Source organism: Staurois parvus, unplaced genomic scaffold (genome assembly GCF_062004578.1).
Source record: "Staurois parvus isolate SC_StPar_1 unplaced genomic scaffold, SC_StPar_1.0 ptg000488l, whole genome shotgun sequence".
NCBI classification, from domain to species: Eukaryota; Metazoa; Chordata; class Amphibia; order Anura; family Ranidae; genus Staurois; species Staurois parvus.
The window spans coordinates 2,572,957-2,585,135 of record NW_028318284.1 but is presented as its reverse complement, the minus strand read 5'-3'; the positions used below and the strand labels follow the sequence as shown (position 1 = coordinate 2,585,135).

General features: G+C 42.9%; 1 protein-coding gene across 1 annotated transcript in view; it reads left to right on the top strand.

Annotated features, from left to right (window-relative positions):
- Window positions 1–12,179, top strand: part of LOC149452213 (plasma membrane calcium-transporting ATPase 4-like) — a gene marked incomplete at its 5' end in the record, with an annotated part of 272,400 nt that overhangs the window by 241,180 nt on the left and 19,041 nt on the right. The window contains one exon of the mRNA XM_089689635.1: window positions 690–872. Within this exon, the coding sequence (XP_089545761.1) occupies window positions 690–872 (183 nt within the window). The remainder of the gene's footprint in view (window positions 1–689; window positions 873–12,179) is intronic.

Sequence of the window (12,179 nt, the reverse complement as noted above, 5' to 3'; positions counted from 1 at the left end):
ATATGAAAGCGCTTCACAAATAATAAATATGTACAAATAGAAAGGAAAGGTATGCAGGGAAGCAGGTGGGCATGTAAGTAGTGTTCAGTCTAGAAACAGGACCAGGAAAGATACATTAATAAACGGGGATAAAACCAAAGGTCCAGGGAATGCAGGCACCAAAGCAAAACCGTGAGGAGGAGCAAAACAGTCTCCCAGCAGTCCGCTTCAGACGAAAACTATTTAACACCCTTTAGTTGCAGCATTCTACTCCAGGAACCATAGATACAGCAGCAGGTATTTGGCTGACAAGTTCCCTGACACGTATAGATATATTTTGTTCGGCAGGCTGAATTAAATAAATGTAATAGATCGCTCCATCCAACAGCATGGATGAATGAATCCCCTGCTGCAGGCTATTGTATTCTGAGATCTGGTATCACTGGAAGCAACAAGAATAGACAGGCATGATCTGAACATTGCATACAACATTCAAGCTGCTGTGAAGCAAAGCAACCACCACCAACCATGGTCATGTGTGAGCTAAACTCCGACCTGGCATTTGCTGGATGCTTTTCAGGGGTCAGCACAACATACTAAGCACCCTGCCTAAATGCTTATCTAAGCAATCTCTAAGTTAAATGAATTAGCTTTTTGGCCCTGTTGTCTCCAATATTTTCCTTCTATATATTTTCTATTCCTACATATAGTTTATCAGCACAGTTCCTACAAGTCGACTTAAGTTCTTAAAAGAGGCAGGCCACGGGCCAATGAAAGACGATATTCCGCATGAGGAATTCCCTGAGGATGTGGATGAAATTGACCATGCAGAAATGGAGCTCAGGAGAGGACAGATCTTGTGGTTTAGAGGTTTGAATCGGATACAGACTCAGGTATGTAGATGTTCTCACCTACTGTGGCCCTTCAGACCACAATTCTATGCCAGTTTTTCATCTGAGGTAGCAATAATCTGATTTTATGTTGACCTTGTGCTATATTCTGTATAAGATAAATCATATGCAGGTAGTGAGTAAAGTTACAATACAAACTATTACGTAGATTTTCTCATTGATACTGGAAATATCTTGTTTATTTGCAAAGAATGTGCATATACAGTTTTCTTGTTCAATTTTTTTATTAGGATTTTAGTATAAAATAAGGAATACAAACAAATCCTTCTACATTGCATACAATAAAGTAGGATATCAGTTAAAAAATCATATACAGTTTTAATGCCCTTATCAGTCATCCATTCAGCTTTTGCTTCTATTCTGAGTAAGCTGCAGCAGGCATTGCCAGTGTATATTATATACAAATAACGACTTTCAGTCTGCTTCTTTAGCCCTTTGTCATTTAACCAAAGTTCCTCCACCATTAAAGCTAGTCTGGAAAATTATCTCAGAATGGTGAGACAAAGTCTTGGCTAAGACGAGGTGGTGGATGCAAAATATTTTTTTGTCCAAAATGCAGATTGGGGTGGTTGTGAACTCCAGGGAAGCCTGGTGAGTAAAATAGGTCAGCCTCTATTTAAGAAGCGGATTGTAAAAAAGTAATCTGTTGGGCCTGGGGTTCGAGCTGTATAAAAGATTGGATGGAACAGCAGCCTGACCACCCCAGTCCACGAGTCCACCTGCCAGGATACCTGGCTTGTCAAAAGGGCTAGGAAGTAAAGGTGCACCAAAATGAAAATTCTTGGACCAAAACCGAAAATTCAGGATGCATTTGGCAAAAAACTGAAGCCCAAATGGACAGGTTTTTTTGTCCAAGAATATATATATATATATATATATATATATATATATATTATATAGATAGATATAATTGTATTATATTCAACCTTTTAATGTCATGAATTTAAATGATTTTCAGCACATTTTTGGCCATTAGGCTGCTTTTGTCACAAGAAAAGCTCAAGAAAAATGTATCCCTTTAAATTCAGTGCATGTCTTCACACTGGTCCGTTGCACTTCATTTGTGGTGTTACAAATCCTGCTTACCACATTTTTAGTGCATATTTGCCAAGTTAAAAAAAAAATTAAAAACAAACACGCACCTCCCCATTGAGGCCTGGTTATTATTATTATACAGGAATTAGCACCAACAGTTTGCTCAGCGCTTTACAATATAACGGGAGACAATACAGCAACAATACAGTTCAATACAAGAGGGAAAGGAGGGCCCTGCTCCTTGGAGCTTACAATCTAGGAGGGAGGGGCTAGTGGTACAAAAGGTAGTAACTGTGGGGGATGGACTGGTTGGAAGAGTAGAAGATACCATTATTAGCTGAGGGCAGGATAGACTACCCTGAAGAGATAGGTTTTCAGAGATCGACTAAAAGTGAGCAGAGTGGGTGATAGTCTGATAAATTGGGGTAGAGAGTTCCAGAGGATGGGGGAAGCTCTGGAAAAGTCCTGGAGACGAGCATGGGAGGAGGAGACAAGGGAGCTAGAGAGCAGGAGGTCTTGCGAGGAGTGGAGAGTACAGTTTTGGTGATATTTAGAGACAAGATCGTTGATGTAATTTGGGGCAGAGTTATAAATGGCTTTATACGTTATTGTTAATGTTTTGAAATTTATCCGTTGGGAAATGGGAAGCCAGTGGAGGGATTGGCAGAGAGGGGTGGCAGATACAGAACAGTTAGTAAGGTGGATAAGTCTGGCAGCAGCATTCATGATAGACTGAAGAGGGGATAGCCTGCGATTAGGTAGGCCAATGAGGAGGGAGTTACAATAGTCAAAGCGAGATATAACAAGGGAGTGAATAAGTTGCTTGGTGGTTTCCGAGGTTAGGAACGGGCGTATCTTGGAGATGTTGCAGGGGTGAAGTCTACAAGATTTGGACAGTGATTGGATTTGGGGGTGAAAGGACAGATGGGAGTCTAGGATTACACCTAGTACCCTGGCATGAGGAGAGGGAATGATGATTGTGTTATTGATCTTGATGGAGAAGTCAGGGGAGGGGGCACAGGCTGGTGGGAATACTAAGAGCTCAGTTTTAGAAAGTTTGAGGAAGTGGAGTGACATCCATGCCGATGTGTCGCTTAGTAGGTTAGTAATGCGAGAGGAGACTGAAGAGGTGAGGGGTAGAAAGATAATTTGTGTGTCATCAGCATAGATATGGTACTTAAAGCCATGGGAGTTTATCAAGTGACCAAGGGAGGAGGTGTAGATGCAGAAGAGAAGGGGTCCAAGGACAGAACCTTGAGGGACCCCTACAGAAAGAGGGAGTGAAGAGGAGGAGGCAGTGTTATAGGTAACGCTGAAGGAGCGCTGCGATAGGAGGAGAAGCAGGAGAGAGCAGAGTCTCTGAGACCAAGAAAGTGGAGTTTTTTGAGGAGGGGGGGATGGTCAACTGTATCAAAAGCCGCAGAGAGGTCAAGTAGTAAGAGTACGGAGTAGTGGCCATTGGTTTTAGCTGTTAGTAGATCATTAGTGAGTTTTAGTAGGGCAGTTTCAGTGGAGTGTAGTGAGCGAAAGCCAGACTGTAAAGGTTCAAGAAGGTTGTTGTCAGTGAGGTGGGAGCTCAGGCGATTGTAGACTAAGTGTTCTAGGAGTTTAGATGGCAGCAGGGAGATGGGTCTTCAGGTTGTTCAGGTTGGTGGGGTACAGGGATGGCTTTTTAAGTATGGGAGTGATGTGCGCATGCTTTAGAGGGGAGGGAAAGGCACCAGGAGAGAGGGAAAGATTGAAGATGTGAGTGAGGGAGCATAGAATGGAAGAAGATGGTGACCGTAGTAGTTGTGAGGGGACAGGATCCAGGGGCATGTAGTGAGACGGGTTTCTGAGAAAACCTTAGTGACCTCTTCGGTAGTAGCAAGGTCAAAAGAGGAAAGTGTTGAGGGTGGTTTAGTATAAGGTATGCTAAGTGGGATGGGTGTCTGTGCAGTGGCGATGCCCCTACGAATTGCATCAATCTTGATTTTGAAATGATTTGCAATCTCGTGAGCAGTGAGTGAGGTACTGGGTGGAGGTGAAGAAAGTAGAGAGTTAAAGTAGAGAAGAGACGACGAGGACTGGATGACAAGGTATTAAGAAGAGTGACAAAGTAGGCTTGTTTGGCAGCATGAAGGGAGGAATTGTATGTTGAGAAAGCAGATTTATATAGGGTGAATGCTTACTGGGATTTAGTTTTACACCATAATCGCTCCAGCGCACGACTATGTCGTTTAAGATTTCTGGTGTCGTCAGTCTGCCAAGGTTGTAACAGTCGGGGCCTGATGCTTCGTGTTGTTAGAGGAGCAAGTCAGTCTAATGCTGATGAAAGCGAACTGTTGTAGACAGCAGTGGCCAGGTCGGGGCAGGACGGGGGAGAGATTCTGTCATAGAGTTGGTCAGTTGCAGAGTGGAAAGGAACAGGGTTCAAGTTGTGAAGGTTTCTGCGGGTAATAGTTTGCTGCTTGGAGGGATAGGTGTTTGAAGACAAGGACACTGTGAAGGTGATGAGATTGTGATCAGAGAGAGGAAAGGGGGTGTTTTGTGAGGTTGTAGGGAGTGCAAAGATGGGAGAAAACAAGGTCTAATGTATTCCGATCAGAGTGAGGACTGTATACATTTTGCTAATGCAAAAGATGAGATTTAAGAAGTTGAAGAGTTGGGTTGTAGCCGTGTTGTTGACATTAATAGGGATGTTAAAATCTCCGAGAATGATACTGGGTAGTTCAGAGGAGAGAAAGTAGGGTAGCCAGGCGGAGAAATCATCAAGAAAGCCGGACACCGGTCCAGGAGGCCGAAAGATCACTGCAATCAGGAGAAGGTCAAATGAGCACTCTTCTCCGCCCAAATCAGGAATTAATAAGGATCACATGAATAGGGGGGGAAGTTTCTCAAACAGACCAGACACAGACTACAAAAAGAGTAAAACTAGAGGTGAGAACTAATCAATATAGACAAAAATATATATACACTATTATTTCTGAAATTAACAGGAGTCTATGCATTGTTTTAGTTAAGAGTGGAGAGGAGATAGCAGCATTTACCTGTGAAAAGCAGAGAAGGCATGAATTAGACTGCTGTGTTTAACAGCGTCTTAGCACTCCATCAACGCAGCACTCACGCAAAAGCAGCACCCCATCTGTGACTGTGCCCCCATCTGGTTCACACCAAAGCATTTTTTTAGGGCTTTTTGCAGAAACATACTACTATGGAATACGTATACATCTATGCTTTTTTGAGCTGCTGAGTTTTTGGCAAGGGTCAGTGACTTTTTTTTAACTCAAAATGTTGCGTTTTTGGCTTCACAGACTTCAATGAAAACATTGCAAAAACCGCATGTAGTGCGTTTTTGTTGCAATTTCACGCACTTTGCGTTTTTAATCTGCCCAGCAATAAATTGACAAAAAAAAAACATAAAAAAAAAACACAAAACACAAACTGCATTGATGTGAACCAGGCCTGAAATGCATTGAAAACACATAAAAAATGCATGTGTTGTGTTTTTGATGCATTTTGCATTTTTAATCTGCCCAGCAAGAAGTTGGCCAAAAAAAAAAAAAAAAACGCAAAACAATCAAATGTGTGTGCAAAAACACAAAAAACACTGCAAAACGGATAAAACACAACCTGCTTTAGTGTGAAACAGGCCTGAAATACATTGAAAATGCATCAAAAGCACACGTGTGTGCATCAAAAGTTTGCCCCCTCCCCCCCCCAAAAAAAAAATATTCAAAAAAGCGCATCAAAAAAACGTGTGTGCAAAAATGTAAAGCACGCTGCAAAAAGCACTGCAAAATGGACAAAATGCAAACTGAATTGGTGTGAACCAGGCCTGAAAAGCATCGAAAACACATAAAAAATGCATATGTGTTGCGTTTTGATGCGTTTTTTTAGCCACATGACCTTTGAAAAATGCACTCTAAACACGGCAAAATCACAGGCAAAATCATGCGTTTCCAGCGGCCATTATTGACAACTTTTACCCTATTGGCAATATGTTGATAACTTTAGTAATTTTCGCCAATACATTTCAAGGACAGGAACCACACTGCCCCCAGGCCTGCAGCTTCACAGCAACCCACTGGTATCTGTCACATACCAGTCCCAGCTGTTCTGCATTGCTATCGTTGCACAGCACCAGATTCCATTGGGGTAGCAGCTGCACTCCGATGTCTGTTAGTACTCCACCAGGCAAATCTGTCAGCTTCACTGAAAACTCCCTACCAACCACTGCTCCGGTACTCACACTAGCACCAACCATCTTGCTGCTCACTCCTCATAGTATCTCCTCAGTTACACCTGTATATTGTGTCGTTACTGTGCTCCTCTCTCTGGATTGGCTGATCCTGGGCATGTGCTTTGCCCGCTTCTCCAAGTTACCGGATTCACTAGCAAGTGTTGGGTAGGACACTGGAGCTCTCCTTTTCTCGCACTCCAAGTTAACTATTTCACCACCACACTCCATTTCAGCATTGACTGTACGTGCTGAAACTTCGCTATTACAAGACCATGCTGTAATATGTTGAGTGACACACATCCTGGCGGTAACTCTTTCACCGCTGCCTGTTCAACATTACCAAGCAGTGCTGACATGTTGACTGTGCCTTAAACAGTCCAAACTGACAGGTAGAGTTTAACACACTTTCTTTTCAGCGAATTCACAGTCCTGAGTTAACCCCTTCACTGCCAACAGTCACACAAGTATTAACCAGCTGTGCTGAAATACTTTCTGTCATTTGTAGTGCCTGCTGAAGACAGTGACATATGTTCCCACAGTGAACACACAAGTTTCCCAGTTAACGCCTTCCCTGCTGTCCACTATCCAATATAATCTGTCACTGCTGACAAACATGCTTTGCCATTACCAATCAGTGTTGTAATGCAAACAATAGATCCAGCTGAATTAACTTTCTCCATGTCATCTCTGGAAAATAAACCATGCATGGACAACAATCTCTAGTGTAGCACAGACATTTCTTATTATGGCATGACAGTCTTTTACTCTGACTGCCATCCTGCAATCCACACAGTAATATAGACAGTCCTTTATCCTCTGGCCATTAGCGGTAGTGACCAGAGCCAAGTACACAATATTTCCTATAGCCAGGTGCAAACAACTTCAGCTTGTTACTCCACTGATCAGTCTAGGGGTTTTTTTTTGTTTTTATTTTGTTTTAGAACTGGGATAGGGAAGGGATATAGTGGGATACTCCAAATTGAACTATTCACAATTGAGAAATGCTTTCTCTAAGTGGATCTGTGGGTTCTCTTAGTAGAACTGTGTAACAGACTGTACAAAAAATGGAGCAAAGTCCTTCTGTAGAAGGACAAGTACAAGTCCCAGCATCCCTTTTGAACGGTCTGTACTCACAAGGTCCTTGGGGTAGCTCACCTTCATCAGCGATACCAGAGAGGATCTGTAGACATGCCTCTCAGCCAGCAATTAGAAGCACCCTGGGTTTCAGTGTTCTGGCCCTCGGGTTGTCCACCCGACGCCTCCCGGTAGCATGGTGCCAGGGGAGGCAAGCACCTCCCTGGCTGGAACTCCTTTCTCAGGAGAAGAGGAAAAACAACCCAGATCCCATGTGCTCACTGAATATAAATACCAGCCCCCAACATGCTCGGGGCAACAATCCCTGTAATTGACTGGAGCTGCATCCATATTCATACATCTCACCTGCATGGTTCATACTGTCCACCGAGAACTTTCCTTGGTTAACTTGATACAGATGAACCTTTACCCAGATGCAGCAGCACTGTGAGTCACACAGGATAACTAGCTAAACAATTGTAGCTCTTCTGTTAAGCAAAGAGAGCCACTAAATTTGCCTAACAATCTCCTGTTACGAAAAAGACCATAAAATGCTATACTCAACTATCTACATCCTAGCACTTATCTTGGAGGGTGCATCGCTAAAGGCAGAGGAGCCCTGCTCTAATGTTTCATATGCTGCAGAATCAACCAGTACTCTGCGCCCCAGAGTCTGAGAAATTAGAAGTGCTCCTTCCCTCCCTGTTCCCACACACACAAATACTGGGCTTGACTATAGATGCAATGGTTGAAAGTGAAATTAAACACATGCAACCTGAAGTGAAGCAGCCAGACTGGCAGCTTACAAGCATTAACTTCTGCTGTACTGACAGGTATGATCCAGTGTCTAGTGCTTAGGAATTGTTACTGCTGCTGAGCAATTGTTTATCTGCATCTGAGGCAGATGACATAGGCCTGTTTAAACTAGCTGCACTGTGGTTCTAAAGCGTGGCACATTGTATTCCAGTACTCATTTACTATATACGAAATGCTTTGACCTGGGAACAAACTGTTTTGTTGAAAGGTGGGTACCCTAAACGTTATTGATATTACTACTGCAAAATGTGGTCTATTGTGGCTAATTGATTAATTTCCAAGCAAGTGCCCTTATTTGATTATAGTTAATTACACTGGGATTGATTTACTAAATCTGGAGAGTGCAAAATCTGGTGCAGCTCTGCATAGAAACCAATCAGCTTCCAGGTTTTTTTTTTTTTTTGTCAAAGCTTAACTGAACAAGCTGAAGTTAGAAGGTAATTGGCTACTATGCACAGCTGCACCAGATTCACCTCACCACCTGAGGTACATTTTCAATTCACCAGAGTTGTTTGAACATACTACAATTTCTGGTCACTTGTGCTTTGTGGGACTATTAATGACTAAGTTGGTTCTGCTTCACCTTTGCCTCACAGCCACATTGTGCACAGCATAAAGTTTTCTGGTAGCATAGAAAAATATATATAATCCAAATATTGTTATATCATTTAAAACCACTTTATTAAAAACAAAATAAAAAGCCTTTGACAATTGATTGCACTCATGTAATGGTATCAGTATGTAAACTCTTATACCACTGTGTACAATGCCAAAGTGCTGCTCCAAGCATCTCTCACCTGCCCAGTAATGATGACTCACTGCAGCATTTCCAGTTGGGTCTAAGAAGGTCCAGTATATGCCTTGACCACATCTTCTGATGCATTTTGTCACAATGCACTTTATCCAGGGATGACATCCACTGGATTTATGTCACACTATTTATGACGCTAGACAGCACATCTCACTTTCTGTTTAACCACACCTGGAGGTTGGCATGTGACATTGATCCACAAACAGCAAAAAGCAGAATCCAGTGCCCACTGCAAGCTATCCAACTACAGTGAGGAACAGAAGTATTTAAAGACCCTGCGATTTTGCAAGTTCTCCCACTTAGAAATCATCGAGAGGTCTGAAATTCACATTGTAGGTGCATTCCCACTCTGAGAGACAGAATTTTAAAAATAAATTCAGGAAATCACACTGTATGATTTTTAAAGAATTTATTTGTCTTGCACTGCTGAACATAAGTATTTGAACACCTGAGAAAATCAGTGTTAATATTTGGTACAGAAACCTTTGTTTGCAATTACAGAGGTCAAACGTTTCCTGTAGTTCTTGACCAGGTTCGCACACACTGCAACAGGGATTTTGGCCCACTCCTCCACACAGATCTCCTCTAGATCTGTCAGGTTTTGGGGCTGTCGCTGAGCAACACAGAGTTTCAGCTCCCTCCAAAGATGTTCTATTGGATTTAGGTCTGGAGACTGGCTAGGCCACTCCAGAACCATGATATGTTTCTTACGGAGCCACCCCTTGGTTATTCTGGCTGTGTGCTTCGGGTCGTCGTCATGTTGGAAGACCCAGCCACGACCCATCTTCAATGCTCTGACTGAGGGAAGGAGGTTGTTGCTCACAATCTCACAATAAATGGCCCCATTCATCCTCTCCTTAATACAGTGCAGTCGTCCTGTCCCCTTCGCAGAAAAGCACCCCGAAAGCATGATGTTACCACCCCCATGCTTCACAGCAGGGATGGTGTTCTTGGGATGCAACTCATCCTTCTTTTTCCTCCAAACACGACGAGTGAAGTTTAGACCAAAAAGTTCTACTTTGGTCTCATCTGACCACATGACTTTCTCCCATGCCTCCTCTGGATCATCCAGATGGTCATTGGCAAACTTCAGATGGGCCTGGACATGTGATGACTTGAGCAGGGGAACCTTCCGTGCAATGCATGATTTGAAACCATGACGGCATAGTGCTCTACTGACAGTGACCTTTGAAACCGTGGTCCCAGCTCTCTTCATGTCATTGACCAGCTCCTCCCTTGTAGTTCTGGGCTGATTCCTCACCTTTCGTATCAGTGATACCCCACGAGGTGAGATCTTGCATGGATCCCCAGTCCGAGGGAGACTGACATCGTCTTTAGCCTCTTCCATTTTCTAACAATTGCTCCAACAGTTGATCTATTTTCACCAAGCTGCTTGGCAATTGCCCCTTAGCCCTTTCCAGCCTTGTGGAGGTCCACAATTTTGTCGCTGGTGTCTTTTGACAGCTCTTTGGTCTTGCCCATGGTAGTATAGTAGTTGGCGTCTGACTGACTGTGGGGTGTACAGGTGTCTTTAAAGAGCTCGGACAGGTGCTACTAAGTTAGATTAATGAATGGAGTAGAGGTGGACCTTTTAAAGGCACAGTAACAGGTCTTTGAGAGCCAGAATTCTTGCTGTTTCTTAGGTGTTCAAATACTTATGTTCACCAGTGCACAACAAATAAATTCTTTAAAAATCATACAATGTGATTTCCTGATTTTTTTTTTTAATTCTGTCTCTTAGAGTGGGAATGCACCTACAATGTGAATTTCAGACCCCTCCATGATTTCTAAGTGGGATAACTTGCAAAATCGCAGGGTGTTCAAATACTTCTGTTCCTCACTGTAGGTGGTAGAAGACTCTCTACCAGCTACACATTCACAGATGTCAGGCAGTCAGGGCAGCAATCCAACTCCTACACCATCTTCCTAGTGTGTCTGTTATGAGTCTTGCTAAGCAAGAACAAAATACATAAAATAATTAAATAAAATAATAAACTGAAAACTTTTGCCATAGTGGTTGCAACTTAGTTGCCGACCACAGGTAGCCGAATGACGGCTGCACTGCGGCCGGCCAGTTCTGGGAGGCCGTCATAGCTTCCCTGGGGGAGCGCACCTGGCGATCTCTGTGATCGCTGTGTCCTACGGGCACAACTGATCACATGATGTGGTAAAAGGTCAATCACAGTGGCCTTTTACCACGTGATCAGCCATGTCCAATGACACGCTGATCTCCGGGAAATGCAATTGCCGGTTCTCGGTTGCGCTTTCCTAACGCTGTCAGAGCGAGAGTATTGGGCTTGCTGCTTAGACAGGGCAGGAGGGTTATATTTGGACAGAAAAGTTGGTAACTTGGCTCTTTTAACTTTGCAAGGTTCCTGGTTGGGGTTCGAAACATGCAAATTGTACAAGGTTTTTGTAGTATGTCTGAAGTTGCTTGGCAATGGCTGCTGATTCTTAAAATACCACCCCCTTTTTGTCCCCTATTGTATGAATCTAAAAAGCACAGCATTTGGCTTGCAAGGATCTAGCCAGCAGTCTACCGCTGTTATTACCTTGCTCACAAAAGAGCTTTTGGAACAGGAGAAAGTTCCTCCTCTACGTTTACCTAACTCTTCTTGAGATCTAGTCTGGCTCTGGTAAGTTCTGTCAGAGTATCTCGGGCCAACGAGTGTTTATGGACTTGTTCTAACGATGTGATAGAAGTCCTTGAATCCTCCATTTTTGCTCTTTTTTTTTTTAAAGCTGTCAGCAAGACAATGGATTCCCTGTGGATCACCCATTTGTAGGCTTCCCATGGTGTAAGTTGCAAGGTCTGGGGGGTATTGTTAAGCTCAAAAAAAGACTGTACACTTGCTTGGAGAGAAAGCAGATGTAAAAGATCACTGCTGTCTGTGTTTCCCTTAGGGAGATTCACCCGCTCTATTTGTCCTGTTTACCATTATCATTGAAAGTAAGAGAAAATCCCAAATTTTGGGTTGTCCCCAGAAAAGTATTAGAGGGGAAACCTTCCAATGAGGACATTGGTTCTGAATAACCAGGGGGCCCTAGGTACTCCTTTAATACGTAGAGATTTGCTCTCCCTTCATATTTTGGCTATGGATATAAAGGTAAATATCCCCAATGGGACACAGATGGCAAAAAAAAATAAATAAAAAATTGACTGGGGTTATAACCCTCCCTTACTCTATCCAAAATGAACAAAAACAGTTTTACTATAGTTTTACTTTAAGGCAACTAGACTGTGCACTTTTGCAAGTTGCTCCAGAGCTTAGTAAATGAGGTACAACTTACAGTTACAATCACATGCAATGAAAAGGAAAAGTAAAACAAA